Raw genomic sequence first — 20,078 nt, 5'->3', positions numbered from 1 at the left:
TCATCTTTCTCCTGAGTCCCCTGCATAATGCCAGGAACCGGAAGGTCTGTCTCCTCAGTGAAATGTGTTGTTTTTCAGTCGCTAAGTCATGTCTGAGCCCATGAACTGCAGCATGCCAGACTCCTTTTTCCTCCATTATCTCCCAGCTGCTAAGTCGCTTAAGTTGTGTCCAACTCTGTGCGACCCCATGGATGGCAGCCCACCAGGCTCCCTCATCCCTGGGATTCTCCAGGCAAGAACACTGGAGTGGGTTGCCATTGCCTTCTCCAATGCATGAAAGTGAAAAGCGAAAGTGAAGACGCTCAGTCGTGTCTGACTCTTAGTGACCCCATGGACTGCAGCCTACCAGGCTCCTCCGTCCATGGGATTTTCCAGGCAAGAGTACTGGAGTGGGTTGCCATTGTCTTCTCCAATTATTTTCCAGAGTTTGCTCAAATTCATGTCCACTGAATTGGTGATGCTATCTAAAGATCTCATCCTCTGCCAACCCTTTCTCTTTTTGCCTTCAATCTTTACTAGCATTAGGGTCTTTTCCAATGAGCCCAGGTATCCAAAGTATTGGAGCTTCAGCTTCAGTATCAGTCCTTCCAATGAATAATCAGGGTTTATTGCCTTTAAGATTGACTGACTTGATCTCCTTGCAGTCCAAGGGACTCTCAAGAGTCTTCTCCAGAACTACAATTTGAAAGCATCAGTTCTTAGGCACTCAGCCTTCTTTATGGTCCAACTCTCACATCCGTACCTGACTACTGGAAAGACCATAGGTTTGACTATATGGACCTTTGTCAGCAAAGTGATGTCTCTGCTTTTTAACACACATTCTAGGTTTGTCATAGCTTTTCTTCCAAGGAGCATGTTTTAATTTTGTGGCTGCAGTCACCATCCACAATGATTTTGGAGCCCAAGAAAAAATAAAATCTGTCACTGCCTCCATTTTACCCCTTCTATCTGCCATAAAGTGAAGAGACTGGATGCCATGATCTTAGTTTTTCGAATGTTGAGTTTCAAGCCAGTTTTTTTCACTCTCTTCTTTCACCTTCATCAAGAGACTCTTTAGTTCTTCATTTCCTGCCATTAGAGTGGTATCATCTGCATATCTGAGGTTGTTAATATTTCTCCCAGCAATCCTGATTCCAGCTTGTGAGTGAAATGTGGGCTCTTCCAAAAGAACCAGGTGGACAAGGACGCTTGCCCCTCATTCAAGGCTTCAGGTTAAAAAAATGTCTCCTCCAAGAACTCAAAACCTGAAACTTGTGCCACGTGTGGGTTTGAATTCAAATTTATGCTACACATTCTATGTTGTAGGAATCGCTATGCTGAGAAGTTATGTAAGAAATATTCCAAGGCCACTGATACCAGAAGCCTAGGAGACCTGCAGACCCCTCTGTAAATACATGTCAATAAATTTGACACATTTCCTCTCTAAAGGGCAAAATTAACAAATAGAGAACTAGAACTTGAGATAACCAGTCTGAAAGAGAGTAGAAATTAAATGCCAAATTGCCAACATCCACTGGATCATCAAAAAAGAAAAAGAGTTCCAGAAAAACATCTATTTCTGCTTTATTGACTATGCCAAAGCCTTTGACTGTGTGGATCACAGTAAACTGTGGAAAATTCTTCAAGAGATGGGAATACCAGACCACCTGACCTGTCTCTTGAGAAACCTATATGCAGGTCAGGAAGCAACAGTTAGAACTGGACATGAAACAACAGACTGGTTCCAAAGAGGAAAAGGAGTACATCAAGGTTGTATATTGTCACCCTGCTTATTTAACTTATACGCAGAGTACATCATGAGAAACGCTGGACTGGAAGAAACACAAGCTGGAATCAAGATTGCCAGGAGAAATATCAATAACCTCAGACATGCAGATGACACCACCCTTATGGCAGAAAGTGAAGAGGAGCTAAAAAGCCTCTTGATGAAAGTGACAGAGGAGAGTGAAAAAGTTGGCTTAAAGCTCAACATTCAGAAAACGAAGATCTGGCATCCAGTCCCATCACTTCATGGGAAATACATGGGGAAACAGTGGAAACAGTGTCAGACTTTATTTTTCTGGGCTCCAAAATCACTGCAGATGGTGATTGCAGCCATAAAATTAAAAGACACTCCTTGGAAGGAAAGTTATGACCAACCTAGATAGCATATTCAAAAGCAGAGACATTACTTTGCCAACAAATGTCCATCTAGTCAAGGCTATGGTTTTTCCAGTGGTCATGTATGGTTGTGAGAGTTGGACTGTGAAGAAAGCTGATTGCCGAAGAATTGATGCGTTTGAACTGTGGTGTTGGAGAAGACTCTTGAGAGTCCCTTGGACTGCAAGGAGATCCAAGCAATCCATCCTAAAGGAGACCAGTCCTGGGTGTTCATTGGAAGGACTGATGCTGAGGCTAAAACTCCAGTACTTTGGCCATCTCATGTGAAGAGCTGACTCATTTGAATAGACCCTGATGCTGGGAGGGATTGGGGGCAGGAGGAGAAGGGGATGACAGAGAATGAGATGGCTGGATGGCATCACCAACTCGATGCACAGGAGTCTGCGTGGACTCTGGGAGTTGGTGATGGACAGGGAGGCCTGGCGTGCTGTGATTCACAGGGTCGCAAAGAATCGGACACGACTGAGCGACTGAGCGACTGAGCGACTGAATTGAACTGAACTAAAGTTATGAAAGAAGCAGTAGAAACTATGATGAAAGAATAAGACACTGTGGAAAAAAGAACAAGGTGATTTGGAAAACATCAAGTTGAAAATTATGAAGTAGAGACTACAGTCACTGACGTAAGAATTCAGGACTGAAGAGGATGGAAATGGGGGAGGAGAAGGGGAAATGACTACTAACGGTGTAAGTTTCTCTTGAAATGATGGAATGTTCCACACTTAATTCTTGTGATGCCTTCACAGTCCGTGGCTATACTAAAGAATATACTAATTAATAAATTAATTTGTATACTTTAAATGTGTATGTCAATTTTACTTCAATAAAGCTGTTAAGAAAAAACCTCGGTGGGGAATTCTCTGTCCAGTGCCCCTGGTCGGGGAGCTAAGATCCCACAAGCCGCATGGTGTGGCCCAAACAAATTTTAAATAAAGGGAGAGAGGAAGGAGCATGGGAAATAAGCTGCAGTTAAAAGTGGCGATGACTAAGAACTGTCCCAAATTATAGAGGGCATGAATCCATGGACAGCAGCAGCAAAAATTCTCAAAGAGTGTAAGACTGAATCCATTCCTCGACATTTTGAAGTGAAATTGTAAAACACAAAAAAACAAGAAGGAAATCATAAAAGCAGTTAGAGACAACCGATTATTTACAAAGGAACATTAAGACTGTCAGAAATCTTACAAGCAACAAACAGCATCCTCAAAGAACCCTGGAAAGTTAATGTCTATGTAGAACATGGAATTCTACAACTACCACTCGAAATGAGGGTGGACATACTTGGCTAAAGAAAGGCCGAGAACATTTACTCTCATTCTCTTATTCAAAGAACTACCAAAGGAACACCCCTGTGAAAATGAAAACTAACCCAGGAGGAAGGAGGGATGCAGAGAGGCAATGATGAGTAAGTTGTTAAAAATATGGACAAGTCTCTGCATTGACTGTAAACTTCGTGTATTTGCATGTGTGTTGAGGGTAATTGAAAACAAAGTCAATCTAAAGTCCTGGACAAAAACAGCACAGAGGTGGAAGGAGGGGCTCAGGGATGATTTTGTGGTCTTTGTATTACTCAGGGGAGTAAAAGACTTCAAACAGGAAATACGCTTTCTATTTGTCTCACTGAGGCTGCAGACTCTAAGAGTAGGTGTTCTGTCCTGTTTCTGTATCCTCATGCGTATACAGCAGGACCTGACACAAAGAAGTGTGTCACTATGTGTAAACAGAGGGTATTCTTTTGTATCTTTTGAATGAGAAAAATGTCACCTCATTTAAACACTCTCAAAACTAACTAGGGTGTACATTTCCCCATTAACTTGGTAATTGAATGCAACTTGCATCTATGTCCTTTCTGAAATTGGGTCCCAATATTTTAAAATTTATTTTTAAAGCTGTTTATAAACATCTTCAGCTTCTGCTTGTCTTCTCTATGTCTCTCAATTACTTCTTTAGTGATTTTACACAATTAAAAATGTTTATGTAATCTTTCACGTTTTTAAATTCTTCCATCATTAAGTTTAGAAAGTATTGCTTTTATTACTTCTTACATGTCTTCTAACTTTAAGATGCCTTTCAACATGGAGAACTGTGAAGTTCCCTATTAACAAGGAGGATGTATTCAGGACATGTGTGGTCACGGGCTGGTGTTGATATGGCTTAGGAGATACAGGCTGGTCTGAATTTAAAAGGACCTCAGTTTGAATCCAGGAGTATCCAGTGCCTGAACCACATTTATTAGTGGAATTATAAAGTATAAGTATCAGAAGCTTTTAAAGGTAATAAATCTTGGAGTTTTGCTTTTTAAAGTCAACATACAAGTTTTCAGCCTACTTAAAAGGCAGAATTAGGAAAGAGGTTTTCAACACAAGATGAAGTATTCAGCTTTTCACCATTACCAAATGTTACCTTAAAACAGCCTTTATAATTTTGTCCCTGAGCATTAGTAGTAAAGAGGCAGGTTTTTAAAACCGAAATTTGTATCATACACAAAAACTGGACTCAATGATGCACAGAGAGTGATATACACCTTTAACCTTCAAAACTCTGGAGACGTAATTTGGATGAATGGCCCGCCATTATTACTGCTGCTTATGTGAGCACTGTCAATCTTGCTGAAATGCTGTCAATGCTTTGTAGGACATTTGTGTTGGGAGCTAAGAGCTGTGTTGTCCACTGGCTACATATGACTAATTAAAAAAAAAAAATCTTTTTGTCACGCTGGATATTAGTTGCAGCATGTGGGATCCAGTTCCTTGACCAGGGATCAACCCGGGCCCACTGCATTCTGAGTGTCATAGCCACTGGGCTACTGGGGAGATTCTGTGTGTGACTAGTTACATTTTTAAATTTAAGACACTTACAGTGCAGCTCCTCAAGGGACACTCGCCTCAAGTGCTCAAGGGCGACCAGTAGCAGGCAGCCCCCGCACCGGACGGAGCAGACGCGGAACAGTCCTATCTGCTCCACTGGACAGCGTTGCCTTGCCTTCCCCAATTCTCAGGTGTCTTCTGGGCTGCTTCACCTCCACCGTCTCACTAAGCCCTCGCTTCCAACTGTATCTTTCAAGTATATTCTTGCTCTCCCTGCACTCCTCACTGTCCTGAAAACAGGGGCAGTGTATTTACAAAACAGGGACGATGTATTTTCTCAACACTTACTACTTAAGCACTCCCTAGTCATTTGTCAGTCGCTGTCGTGTCCTACTCTCTGTGACCCCGTGGACTGTAGCCGCCAGGTTCCTCTGTCCATGGAATTCTCCAGGCAAGAGTACTTGCGTGGAGAGCTGTTCCCTTCTCCAGGGGACCTTCCCAACCCAGGGATCAGACCCAGGTCTCGCGCATTGCAGGTGGATTCAACATCTGAGCTAGCAGGGAAGCCCATCAAGCACGCCGTCAGCGTCATGCAAAAGGAGTGAGACACACGAACTGCCTTCACCCTGCTGGCCCCACTCAGACATTCCGCCTTAGTCCCAAACTGTCCTCCAGCTGATGCTGAAGGGAGACCGGAGACACATGCAGATACGTCACTGACTGTTCAGGGCCTGCACTCTGTTTAGGCCCATTTTTTTCACCCAGGGGTAGTTTCATCCAACAACTTGAGGGCAGTAGCCCCATGTGTTTCTTCGATATTTCTCAGTGTTTAGATATTTAATAACGATTGATTTTATATACTAAATTGTACCAGCACTGGGACTGACCTTTGGCCCAGAACTTTCCCCAGGAGAAATCTGAAGTACCAGGAAATTCTTGTTGGTGTTCTTATAAGTGCAACAGGCAAACTTACAGAGGAGTGTATTTTAAAAATGCATGCTTGAATTTTTAATGAAGTCTCCTGCTGCTTTAAAATGCTTCCTGGAAAAACATAATAAAGCAAGCAGGACAAACGTGTTAAATGTAGGTGATGGACATACAGGGGTGATCAATGCACTAGCCTTTTAGCTCTTCTGGGCTTAGATTTAATAAAAAGTTGAAACAATGTCACACAACCGACATAGCCTGTGTTTCAATGGTTCAGGTATTTCTTTAGCTCACCCTTTTCTTGCTAAATGGTGTCCCACTCCGTGGCTGTATCAGATCTTGCTGGCCGACCCACATGCTGGTGGACACTCAGTCTGTTTCCTGTTTGGGGCTATTACGAATAACGCTGTAATTATTCACACACAAGTCTTTGTGTGGGCTTCAACGTGTGGGTTTGAGAGAAAAGCATAAAAGTCATTTTTATTTTATACACATAGTCCTTTTATGCAGCTTGCGCTTAGGCCGCACTCAGTAATGCTGTTTTCCAAGACTCAAGTTTAGTAAATGTTTATAAAACCAAAATGACTAGAACTTTTCAGAAAAGCTTTTCAGGTTCACTTAGCTTTCCGTGAGGTGAGGCTTTGACAACATGACATCTTTATTTCAATGTGTCTGAATTCTGCTTTTGCACAGTACAAGTCTAGCGATGTTTCAGATGATCCAAGAGCTTGTGAGGTCTGCTGCTCCCTGGACAGCGAGCTGCGGTCCAGGACTGTAAAGAACCAGTCCAGCAGAAGGTGCAGACCAGGCTGTGTACCTGTAACACAGCACGAGGCTGCTTTTACCCACCATCCGGATATGAATTATTGTTTTTACATCTGCTGCTAGTTGCCTTACTGCCTGTCGTTCATTAGTGCCAGGGTCTTTACATGGTATAAAATTCTCCAGTGGGAACACCATGGCGACGGTGGCAGGGCCCTGCTCCTGCCCCACAGCACACACGCCTAGGTTCCAGCTGGTATGTTTTCTGTCCCATTGCTTGGTGCCAACCATGTAATTGCCTCTTTTATGAACTAAGTCTACAGGCTTCAAAAAGTAGTCTGCGTTGTTCTCATAGTCTGATACCAGTGCCAGTGGGTAGGCTACCAAATCCTTGCACCAATTTCTATGAAGCAAGCTAAGAACAGCTAACAGGTACTGGGGTATAGTGGATGTCAGATACCAACAGGCTCTAAATTACTAATAATTTTCCCATTCACCTTTCAGTATCTATCCTTCTCCACATTTTACAATTGAGAAAGCTGATGAGTCTCAAAGAAGTGAAGTTGCCCAAGGATGAAGAGTACTTTCTCAAATATTCCTTTAATTGAGGTATAACTGGCATTTCCTTCAAATAATGGTGACTTAGAAACCATGTCATTTCAGAAATTGAAAATAATTTATAAAAATAAGAAAATTGGATTTTTGCCTTGGAAGCTGACATAAATTGGCCTTGACTTTCTAATGCCAACTTTGTTCTTTCCCCATCCTTATCCTTGGATCATGAATTCAGGTGGAGTCAACAAGTACTTCAAAGAAAAATCCCCGAACTGTGAAGAAAACAGGCGTATTTCCCCTCTGAAAATTGAGAGCCACAATATTTAGCTATTTTCCATGCAACTAGTCTCAGGCCGAGTGATATCACTCCAGGGGCTCAGCAAGTGGCAGGCTCCCTCCTTGCAGAACACCTGCTGCTGAGCAGGCAGCCAGACGTCTGGACCTGACGCCCCACGTGAGGACACTGCAAAGCACTCCCTGCTTCACATCCAGCCTCGGAGGGAAAGTCTGAATTTGGGAGTGATGAAGTAAGTGCTTTAGGAACACATACGCCACATGCTTATCCATCGCAGGCTGTGTGCTCCACAACACCCAGTGGTTACCCTCAGGATGACAGAGGAGCTGCTTTTCTCAGAAACCACTTTCCTGTCTCCTGGGCTAAGCACAATGATGCCAAGGCTCTACGTCTTCTCTCTAAGAATTTCAAACAGTGACATAGGTCTGCTTTAATTCCTGCTTTTGCATTTAGGTAAGACTGTTTCCCATACTAGTTTTACATGTCCTAGAAGAGCTTAAAAAACTATGAACACATTGATATTACAACATGAAATGTTAGGAATCAAAATAACCCAAGGGCCCAAGACCATGCTGTGAGGCAGTCAGCAGTATCGCTTGTACGGCATCACCCCACCTCGTCCTTCCCAGCGGCAAGCTCAGGCAGCCACGGGCAGCTACTGCGAGGCCTCTCCAAGCTTGCACAGGTCACCACTGGCCAACAGGCAAGCTTGAAATAGCAACCTAAACCAAGACGAAGCACTGGGTTGTTCTATCCAAAGGAAGGCCTAGTGTCTTCTGCAACAGAATTTCGGTGTGAGTCAGCCCCAGACTCTGAGCCAGGGGTGCTGTGCTGGGGATGTGACGTGGTTCCCCAGCAGCAGTGACATCTGGTGATTAATACTGAAAGCTGCGCTTGGTCTGGATGTCATCAAGAATCTGCTGCAGCTCCTCATCTTCAAACCGCCCCTCCAGGCTACAAGAAGAAAACCAAGAGTGAGTGTCCCAGCAACTGACAGTACTCCCACCCTCTTCTGTAGGTGCGGATCCTGGAGCACTGCTGGCTCAGCCCTCCGCTCACCCCTAAACACTGGCACCTTTACGTTTCAACTCAATTTCCTTCCTTTCCTTTGAAAACATTATCAAGTATTTCAAATACATAAAAGGTACAGAAGAATGATCCCTAGTTGACTCGTTAACAAACACTGACAGACACAAATCAATGGTTCTGTGTGTGCTCCACTACTCCAAAACCTTCTCTTCCTTCCCTAGGAGTAACAATCATCCTACATTTGGCATTCATTACCCCTACATATTTTTATACTTACTATCGTATACATAAATGTAGCTTTAAGCAATCCATAGCACTGTTTCTAAACTATAAGAAACAGCACTGTATGTACCCTTCTGTATTTTTTTCACTCACCGTTCATCCTGGCATATGTTGACATTATCTCATCGTTCTGGTTCACTTATTTTTTTCACTGCTTTATAATAAACACTGCATGGCTGCACAAAGATTTATTTATCCAGTCTTGCAGACTGAAGACTGTTGGCAAGTTTCCACTAAAAATGCAGCAATATACACTGGAACACATGTCTCCTTTTAAACTATGTTTGAACTGCTTTTAGGACACATACCCAGGAATGAATTTGGGGGTCATGGGGTGTATTTAACTTTACTAGATGTAGCCAAATTATTCTCCAAAGTGACTGTATAATTCTGTACTCCTATCATCAGTGGACCAGAGTTTCAGCTGTTTCACATTTTTGCCAACAACTGGTATACTATAAAAACATTGGTCTTACTACAAAAGCACTCATTCTCCTGGGCTGGCCAAAAAGTTCGGTTTTTTCCTTAAGATGGCTCTATTAGCACTTAGTTGTCTTTAATTTCATTCAAAACAATTTTGTTACACTATATATTGTGACAGCTTGCATGTCACATCAGCATGCATTTAGAAAAAAAAACTTACCACAATTGGTGAATTTTTGTGTAGCCATTTCAATACAGAAGACAAAAGAAAAAAAGCAACAGTTTTGGCCTATTATGCTTTATTTCAAGAAAGGTAAAAACACACCTGAAGTGCAAAAAAAGATTTGTGCAGTGTATGGAGAAGCTGCTGTGACTGACTGAAAATGTCAAAAGTGGTTTGTGAACTTTTGTGCTGGAGATTTCTTGCTGGATGATATCCTACAGTCAGACAGAACAGCTGAAGTTGACAGCAATGAAATCAACACAATAATTGAGAAAACAATCAACGCTATACCACACAGGAGATAGACAGCCAACGTACTCAAAATATCTGAATCAAGCATTGAAAATCATTTGCACCAGCCTGTTATGTTAATTGCTTTGGTGTCTGGGTTCTACATAAGTTGTGCAAAAAAACCCAAACCAAACCCTTCTTGACCGTATTTCCTGTGCAATTCTCTACATGAATATAACTAAAACATTTTGTTTTAAAAACAAAGCTTGAAAGGCAATGAAAGTGAATACTGTACAATAATGCAGAATGGAAGAGATCCTGGGGCAAGCAAACGAATCACCACCAACACGCCAAAGGCCAGTCTTCACCCGAAAGGGATGTGTACGTGGTGGCATTGGAAGGGAGTTCTTTATTATGAGCTCTTTCTGGAAAAGATCCCAATTAGATCAACTGAAAGCAGCACTTGACGAAAGCTGTCAGGAATTAGTCAACAGAAAATGCATAATCTTCTACCAGGATACTGCAAGACCAAATGTTTCTTGGACAACCAGGAAAAAACTGTTATAGCTTGGCTGCGAAGTTTTGATTCATCCACCATATTCATGGGAGCCTCTTGATGAAGGTGAAAGAGGAGAGTGAAAAAGCTGGCTTAAAACTCAACATTCAAAAAACAAAGATCATGGCATCTGGTCCCATCACTTCATGGCAAATAGATGGGGAAACAATGGAAACAGTGAGAGACTTTATTTTCTTGGGCTCCAAAATTACTGCAGATGGTGACTACAGCCATGAAATTAAAAGACGCTTGCTCCTTGGAAGGAGACCCATAACAAACTAGAGTATTAAAAAGGAGAGACATTATTTTGTTGACAAAGGTCCACATAGTCAAAGCTATGGTTTTTCCAGTAGTCATGTATGAATGTGAGAGTTGGACCATAAGGAAGACTGAGCGCCGAAGAACTGATGCTTTTGAACTGTGGAGTTGGAGAAGACTCTTGAGAGTCCCGTGGACTGCAAGGAGATCCAACCAGTCAATCCTAAAGAAAATCAATCCTGAAAAATCATTGGAAGGACTGATGCTGAAGTTCCAGTACTTTGGCCACCTGATGCGAACAGCTGACTCATTAGAAGAGACCCTGATGCTGAGAAAGATTGAAGGCAGGAGGAGAAAGGGATGAGAGAGGATGAGATGGTTGGATGGTATCACCGACTCAACGGACATGAGTTTGAGCAAGCTCCGGGAGATGGTGAAGGACAAGGAAGCCTGGCTTGCTGCGTCCTTCCATGGGGTTGTAAAAAGTCCAACACGAGTAAGCGACTTAACAAATTTACCAGACACTGAACTTTCAGATTTCCATTTATTTCGGTCTGTACAAAATTCTATTAATGGAAAAAATTTCAATTTTTTCCTCTTCAGTAGAAGACGGTAAAAGGAACCTGGAACAGTTCTTTGATCAAAAAGATAAAAAGTTTGGGGAAGATGGAATTATGAAATTGCTTGAAAAATGGCAGAAGGTAGTGGAACAAAATGGTGAATATGTTTTTCAATAAAGTTCTTGATGAAAATGAAAAATGTGTTTTTACTTTTAAAACCAAGGAATTTTTTGGCCAACCCAATATGTTGGTGATATCCAGAAATCACCCAGCTTTTAAACAGAGTAATTCTACTTGTAGGAATTTATTCAACACACACAGAACTTTTCACCACCAGTACTAACCTTGGGATCAGAGCCTTGGACTCCTCAGCAGTCTCTGGACAAAGGTTGGCTAAACAGGCCAACTCAAACTTATGAAGCTTCTTCTGGAGCAGCAAGCTGATCACAGGGGAGAAATATCAAAACAAACCAAATGATGAATAAGAAAAAGTGGATGAAATGTAGCTAGCAAGGAGGAGAAAAATGTAAAGCTTCTGCAATCTTTCCATTAAGATTAGGTCTGCTGCAAAATCCCACTTTCAAATCAATTCATGTTCCTGTGTCTCTTCCTGGAGAGCAGGAAGCTATGAATCAGGCAAAGACAATAAAAGTAATCTGAGCACACCTAAGTAGAGGATTCTTGTGATAAAAACTTACGAAAAAAATGCTCTCTACCTGGAGGGCCATACCATCTCTCCCCCAAGAATTTATTTTGTTGCTTTCTGCTCTTCCTACCATTGTTCTTTGCTTCGTTATTAATTTTATGTCTTAACACACGACATATAGATTTCCCTGATCTATTAGGCATTTTGACTTGGAGGAAATTCTTTTTTAAAAAAAGTTTTACTTTATTTTTGGCCACACTGAATGGACTGCAGAATCTTAGTTCCTTGACCAGGGATCGAACCCAGGCCCTCTGCAGTGAAAGTGCAGAGTCCTAGCCACTGGACCACCAGGGAATGCCTCAAATTCTCTTTTTACATGTATCTAAGAAATAAATAGAGGCATATCTTACTTTGTACAATCTGTGTATAAGCTGCATCTTATTTTAAATGTACTTCTAGTTCAAACTGTAAAAAAGAACATCATTAATACAAATCATATCCTGGATTCTCATACATCTACTATATTTTCTAAAAAGATAATATCATTTTAGTAGAATATTTTATCAAGTCAATGACATCAACTATACATGAAATTTTCTAAATGTTAAAAAATATTTATTTATCTATCTATTTTTCCCGCGATGGGTCTTTGTTGCTGCACGCGTGCTTTCTCTGTGGAGTGAGTGAGGGCTGCGCTCCGCTTGTGTGCCTCGGCTCTCGCTGCATCGGCTCCTCGCGGTGGAGCACGGGCTCCAGAGCGCACTCAGTAGCTGTGCCGCATGCAATCAGGGCCCCTCGGGCATGTGGGCTCCTCCCCAACCAGGGGTCAAACCAGTGTCCCCTGCACTGACAGGCAGATTCTTAATCACTGGACCACCAGGGAGATCACACTGCTTACAACAGAGGTTGTCCATGGTAAATGAGGTTTCAGAAAGGACCTGTTTTTAGAAATCTTATTTTTGGCTGTGCTGTGCGGCATGCGGCTTCTTGGTTCCCTGACCAGGGATCTAACCTGCATCCTCAGCAGTGAAAAAACAGGGTTTTAACCACTGGACTGCCTGTGAAACCCTTGATTATCTGATCAGACAAAAACATTTACTGTCCTTATCACTTGATTACAAGTCTACTAGTTATTATACAAAATTGAGAAAATAAAGACAGAAAAATGTCACCCATATTACTATCTAAACGAAACCAATATTACCATCTTAGTATACCATTCCAAACATCTTTCTATGTTTTAGAAATAAACTCACTCATTCTATTGTTTAACTTTTGGTCACCTAATAAAGCTATTTTCATTTTGTAAAGAAAAACTTACACAGGTTCATAATGTAGTAAATATATGTATATGAAGGGGTTTGTTTGTAAAATGAACACATGCTCATTTATAACAAACACCCTCTCAAAAAAACCCACTCCATATGGGAAAATAACCTGAAATTCTACCCAGAAATAACCAGTGCTAACATATTCATGGAGATCCTCTTCCCCTTCTCTACATAATTAAAAAAAAAGGAAACATAACAAATGCTACTCTGTAACCAGCCTTTTTTCACTCAACAATACAGTCATTGTCTTCCACAGTTTACACACGTACCTTTCCCTTCGACTTGGCATTCAATAGGTTGTGTCTTAATTTATATAGCAAACGTCCTGCTCTTGAACACTTCCGTTGCTTCCAATTATTCATCATTTTGAATAATGCATTCTGAACATCATTGTAAATGCATACTTCTTTATGTATCTGATTACTGTGTGTTTTAAAGATAAATTTCTGGAAGCAGAATTATTCAGTCAAAAGAGATGACTGTCTGGAAGGCTTCTGAGAGACAGTGCCCTGAAAGCTTTACCATTATACACTTCCACCAGCAGTAAAAGATGGCGCCTGTTTCCCTTACTTCTTACACTAGGTTTCCCATTCTGTTTGTTTGGCTTAAAACAACTTATCATTTCAATTCAGGAGGCCAGAAGTCTGAAATTAAGATGCTGTCAGGGTCATGCTCTTCCTGAAGTCTCTAGGAGAGAAGCTGTTTCCTGCAGTTTCTTAGCTTCTGGCGCCACTGACAGTCCTCGGTGCTCCTCGGCTTGTAAATAGGACAGGCATTCTCTGCTTGCACTGTCACGTGGTACTTTCCCTGTCATACTCTTCTTATAAGGGTAACAGTCATACTGGACTAGAATCCACTGTAACTGAATATGACCTCATCTTGACTTGTCTGCAAAGATTCTATCTCCATAGAAAGACACATTCACAGGTACTGGGGATTTAGTGCTTCAACATCGTTTGAGGGGACACGTTTCAACCTATAACATGGTCCAAAGGGGAGAGGTTTGGTCTCAGATGGTTCCAAGAGAAGTAGTCACTGGGGAGGCTTCACAAATATTAGTCAAAGACCCAGGCGTATTGAGGAATGGGTAAAGAATGAAGAGGGCTTCCCAGGTGGCTCAAGCGGCAAAGAGTCTGCCTGCCAGTGCAGGAGACGTGGGGTGGTTTCCCATTCTTTTTAAATCTGCTTGGCCATTTTAGCATTTCTTGGATTTCCTTGAAGATGAACATTACTTCATATGAATTAGATAGTCATCTGAAGTTGTGATATCAATCTCGTCATTAAAGACTAAGTTCATTTTCATAAACTGGGTATCATCTCTTACTTTTTAGAGCTCTTAACATTAAGGATTATCAATCCTTTCCCGCTTTACTCGTACTTACATTTTAAGTATAGCAATTTATTTGATGTAAGGAAGTTTAAAGATATTTATTGCAAATTCATTTACTTATTCAACTAAAAACTAGTTAGTGCCTTTAATGAAATTGACAGTGATGAATACGATCAAGTCCTTGCTCTTGTAAAGCTTACAGCCAACTAGAGTTTATCAACCTTCCCCACATATAAAGTCCTACTAACCACAGCCAAAATTGTACATTCACTCATGTTAACACATAGTACTTTTATGCATCATAGTTTACATTTACATTCTTAATTTCTAAAGAAACCAGTTTGGAGTAAGGCATACAGAGTTAAAACTGTTTTAAATTATTTTCCCACTAACTTAGCATGCCATCTTTGTCATATACTGGAATCATATAAAATATAATCAATTTGGATTTGAATCTGTTCCTTAATTTCCTATTCTGTCCCAAGATCTATCCTCATGCCAAAGTGTCACTATTTTAATTACTGTCATTTTTCAATGTTTTTTAACATCCTATAGGGCAAATTCCCTTTTATTTTTCTTTTTAAAATTTTTTCCTGACAATCCTTATAAACTTTTGGGGGGTATTCATTTATTTATTATTATTTATTTTTCACTGCTGAGGATATATTTTTCTCAGCACCATTTTAGATAGACTGTCCTACTCACTGGTAGGATCCAAATAATCAGTGTCTTGCCTCAGCCAGTATGACCTATTACCATCTCATCTTAGTTGAATTATATGGCACATTAAGCTTTATTATGAGCGTATTTGAGAGACAGAGTGAGTGTGTGTGTAGGCTTCTCAGGTTGCTCAGTGATGAAAGAATCTTTGCCTGCCAATCTTGGGAAGATCCTCTGGAGTAGGAAACAGCAACCCACTCCAGAATTCTCACCTGGAAAATTCTAGGGACAGAGGAGCCTGGAGGGCATGTACACATCAATTCCCTTGAGGATTTAGAATGGCACTAGATGTATACATTAATTTGAAGAGAAATGACATTTTCATAGTATTAAGACCTTTTATTGTGAATGTTTAAGTCCACCTTCATTTATTCAAGTCATTTTTTTGGGTCAACAATTAGCAGTTTTGTATGGAACATCTTCCCCATGAATACACTCACACTTTTCACAACAGTCTATCCTTCACATAGTTTTATCACTTCCTTTTCTGTGCATTTAACTTTGTTTTTTGGCTGCACTGAGCAGCTTATGGGATCTTAGTTCCCCAACCAGAGACTGAACTGAGCTGCTGCAGCGGAAGGACTGAGCCCTAACCAATGGACCGCCGGGACCTCCCTCTGCATGTTTAACTTCTGTGAACATCCTTCAATTTCATTTTCTATCATAATTTTTAATGACAATATAGGAGTCCATCAAACGGATTTACCACAATTTATTTAATTACTACTGAATACCTAGGTTGTTTTTCACCCTTGACTACTGTAATTCTCTGAAGAGTCTGCACATACACACCTTTTTGTTCATCTGCTTTTCCTTAGGACAGTTACTTCTCAAACATTTCCGCAGGAGTGGAGCAAACAAGCTCCCTGAGGCAATCTGGGGGCATAATGACTTTCTGCAGCTGCAAGGATTGAAGTCTCATGATTTAGTTCAAGAACTCATGTACATTTTTTGTTTTACTTCACAGTATACTGGTATCTGCTTGCTTTAATGCAGAAATGTATTAAACCACATACTATCAAAACCACATAGTATTGAAATTGATACTTCAAGAAAGAGATGCTACCCAGTTTATAAAATGGACTTATCCAGTGGCTTGATTTGTATCAAACTTCAAGTGACTGTCTAATTCATACAAACAAAGTTCATCCCCAAGGAAATCAAAGAAACGTTAAAATAGCTCGTTTTCTCTGGGGCCTCCTGTACGCTCCAGCACCTCACTGTTCTCAGAGCATATCCAACTCAATTTGAGAAGCAATGCCTTAAGGAGAATAAAGGCTAAAAACCAGTCACTGTTTGAATGGCAAAGATCCAAAAGAATAATCCAAATTTATGTTTGTTTGTTTATTTATTGGCCATGTCATTAAGCATGTGGGATCTTGGTTCCCTGACCAGGGATGAAACCTGGGTCCCCGGCGTCGAAAAGCGAATTCTTAACCATTGGACCTCCAGGGTAGTCCCTCTTGCTCCGTTAAGGAATAAATTATATATTAATTATATAAAACATTATATAACTTATTGTATATTATATACAGATATCTTAATAATATATAATATAATAAATTATACACAACACATAAAATTATATAATATCTATAATATATATAATTATATAATTAATTATATAATAATATATTCCACCAGGATAATTCCCTGGTGGTCCAGTGGTTAATACTCCACACTTTACACTTCCACTGTAGAGAGCGTGGGTTCGATCCCAGCTTGGGGAACTAGATTTCACATGCAAAAGGGCAACTAAAGGGATCTGCCACAACTACTGAGCCCTGTACTCAACTGAGCCCTGTACTCTACTGAGCCCTGAACTCTACTGAGCCCTGTACTCTACTGAGCCCTGTACTCAACTGAGCCCTGAACTCAACTGAGCCCTGTACTCTACTGAGCCCTGAACTCTCCTGAGCCCTATACCCTGGGGCCTGCAAGTCACAATGAGAGAGAAGCCTGCACGCTGCAGTGAAGAGCTGATGTGCAGACACTAAGACCTGACACAGACAGATAAATAAATAGATAGATATTTAAAAAAAAAACAAAATGCAGCAAGATCTCTAGGACATATCAGGTGAACGATAAATAAGTCCACTCTATTTAAAACATAACAGGGCTGTGTGTTTGTGACGTGTGTGTATATGAATTCATGGAATAAGCTCTGGAGAGCTAGCAACAAACTTTTGACAGTAGTCACTCTGCAGGGAGGTAAGTGGGATTTAGGGTACAGAAAAAGTAGGCAAGGAGGATTTCGGTCTAACAAGCTACGTTAAAGTTTGCCAAAGACATAATTTTCCTCACATGAATCGCACGAACGACGCCCCTGAGGCAGCAGGGGTGGGGTGGGTGAGTGGGGATGGTGGTGCTGACAGCCTTCCACATGCAGGTGCCCAGCAGTCTGGGTTAGTAAGAACTTTCTTTCAGCACTCACCTACGGACACTGGCGATGGTCTCTCTGTTTTTGAAACGACTGAAACGGGCAGTGTAATTTAAAGTTTTCATGAAGACCTCGGAAAGTTCCTGCTCATCCTCTGCGCTCTCATTCTGCTGCTTTCGATGCTCAAGAAGCATATGAACTTCCGAATTCAGAAGCGTCTCAGCTGTTTCAAACTCTATTTGCGAGAAGCATAAATGTCAGCTGAAAATATTTCTTCCCAAGTCAGCTTCTAAATGTTCATTTGCCTTAGTGACTATCAGCAAACTTCTGACCCTGCAGAAATCCAGAGGCTTCACATCCTACAACTGTACAGTGTTCACACAAACAAAACGCCTTAAATAAAAAGAACCGAGACAAAACCCAAGTACCAAAAACTGGTTTATCATGAAATTCAGAAAACCACCTACCTCTCAGTTATCACACCTTAAAAAAGAAAACAAACATACATGTCCATTACGCCTACACCGTCTGTGACGCTGTCCTCGGAAATATTTCACCATGAGTCTATGACATACAATACTGAAAGCAATCTCTATACACATTAATAAATAGAATTATGGTACAACCATTAAGCGGGCTTCCCTGGTGGCTTAGTGGTAAAGAATCCACCTGCCAATGCAGGAGAGGCCTGATCCCTTGGTGGGGAAGATCCCCTGGAGAAGATGGCAACCCACTCCTGTATTCTTGCCTGGGAAATTCCATGGACAGAGGAGCCTGGTGGGCTACAGTCCAAAGGATTGCAAAACAGTTGACACAACAACTTCGCGACTGAACACCATCACCACCCATCAAGTACTATCTAGTCCTTTAAAAGAATAGAACAGTTCTACAAAATTTATGATTTCTATAGCATAATCCTATTTTTGCAAAGAATGAAGGGTATAAGTATATACTTAAAAATAAGCATGGTTTGGAAGGATAAACACTATTTATAGTTGTTTGGGTGAAAAGGTGTGGACTTTAAGGTTTTACTCTGCATATATTAGTGGCAATTTTTTTTTAAAAGACAGGTACTGTTAAAGTTTTCCCCACTTTGTTGTTACTGTTCACTGACTTCGTGTTTTTCAGTACCTGTAAGATATATGTTGAAGTCTTAAGCTACTTATTTTGGGTTTTTAAATTACACATTAAGTCCATCACACAGCACAGAATCCCTGATAGCAAACAGTGCTTTACTCGCTGCCATCTGACAAAGATTCTCTTCTCTCATAACCAAGCTCTGGCCAGGCTCCTGTGCGCCCTTTTCACGACTAGGACTCAAGGTTGTTCCACAAAGACTTGAAGAAAACACTAACACGATTTCTAACAGCTCAAGGCTGCATCCCTGGGATGACTCTAGCTCCTTTACAGTGGCTGCTTATGAAAACTGAAGGCTGTCAAAATAATTTGTTTGTTCCTGACAACATCTGAAGATAGGGCCCTTGTCTCACAGCCCAGGGCGAAGGGTGTTGGGAAGGAAGGAGCCTAACCCCATAACCACCAGTTAACAAATCCAAATGAGCTTCAAACGGACCAACCCCCGCTTCTCGTAATTTTTCACTTCCCTGACTCTTTGTGAGGCCCTGCTCACCCCTCTCCCTATTCCTTCATTCTCCCTTTAAAACGCCCAGTCACCTTTGCACAAATCCAAGTCTAGATGATTCCACGCTTCACGCTTTTCCCTACTGCGATAGTATATTAATGATTAAAACGTGCCATTACCCCTTTAGTGTTGGCTTTATCTTTGACACAACCGTCCAGCACTTCCTAGTTTATGGACTAAAACAACTTAAACACGAACAAGAGGCCCCCCGGGGCGATGTGGAGTTGGGGGCCGACGGCTCCAGCGCTGCCGGTGTGGACTCCAGCTGGCCAGTTCCCGCGGAACCGTGCCCAGACCGCCCGCACCCTCCTCCTCCGCGCCCTTCGCCACGCCTGCCCAGGCCGCACCTTTGGGAAAGATGAGTTGTGATGCGTCCTCCTCTACATCTCCAGAGCGCGGATCGTTCCCGCCCGCCGCCATCCTCTCGCCGAGAACCAGTACCCACGCTGTCGGAAGCGGAAGCTCCTTCCGGTCGCCGCCACGGAAGGGGCGTGTTCTTGCAGACGGGGCGGGGCCCCACTGAAGGTGGGCGGGCCGCGATGGGTAGGCGAGACAACCGCGGGGTGGGCGGGGCCAAGGGACCTAGCGGCCTCGGGCGCAAGCGGGGAGGGGCCAGAGCGGTGGGGTCTTGCAGGTCTCTGGAAGTGCCGCGACGGGGTGGCGCATCCTGCGGCCGCGGCAGGAGAAAACCGTCACTTTCTTCAACAGTAGGTCCTTCGCTGCGAGTCGTGGGGACTGCTCAGTTGGCATTTCTGAGCCTCAGCTATCTCACCTGTGAAGTGTGGATGAGGATACCGCTTTCCAGGGCGCAGGGGAAGGATTAGATGGGAGGCAGGAACGCGCAGACCGACCCAAGGATCTCTAGTTGATGGGAAGCTGGGTAGGTGACTCTGAAAACATTCAGTGTAATTCCTCCAATGCCTCAAAGCATTTAAAATGTTTGATTTGTAGTGGATTTTTT

At 42.0% G+C, this 20,078-nt stretch overlaps 1 protein-coding gene and 1 non-coding gene across 2 annotated transcripts; both read right to left on the bottom strand.

Moving 5' to 3' along the window:
• Window positions 1-4,370: 4,370 nt before the first annotated feature.
• POLR2D (RNA polymerase II subunit D) lies at window positions 4,371-19,565 on the bottom strand. Its single transcript, XM_004004488.6, has 4 exons — window positions 19,465-19,565; window positions 17,530-17,710; window positions 11,413-11,508; window positions 4,371-8,460 (listed from the first exon to the last, which is right to left on the bottom strand). Exons 1-4 carry the CDS (start codon window positions 19,535-19,537, stop codon window positions 8,382-8,384), a joined length of 429 nt encoding a protein of 142 aa, XP_004004537.1. The 5' UTR covers window positions 19,538-19,565; the 3' UTR covers window positions 4,371-8,381.
• TRNAE-UUC (transfer RNA glutamic acid (anticodon UUC)) lies at window positions 11,996-12,068 on the bottom strand. The gene has a single exon. It is a non-coding gene; the product is annotated as a tRNA-Glu (tRNA).
• Window positions 19,566-20,078: the final 513 nt, after the last annotated feature.

The sequence above is a fragment of the Ovis aries genome, chromosome 2 (genome assembly GCF_016772045.2).
Source record: "Ovis aries strain OAR_USU_Benz2616 breed Rambouillet chromosome 2, ARS-UI_Ramb_v3.0, whole genome shotgun sequence".
Classification (NCBI taxonomy): Eukaryota; Metazoa; Chordata; class Mammalia; order Artiodactyla; family Bovidae; genus Ovis; species Ovis aries.
This window is presented reverse-complemented; position numbering and strand designations above follow the sequence as displayed.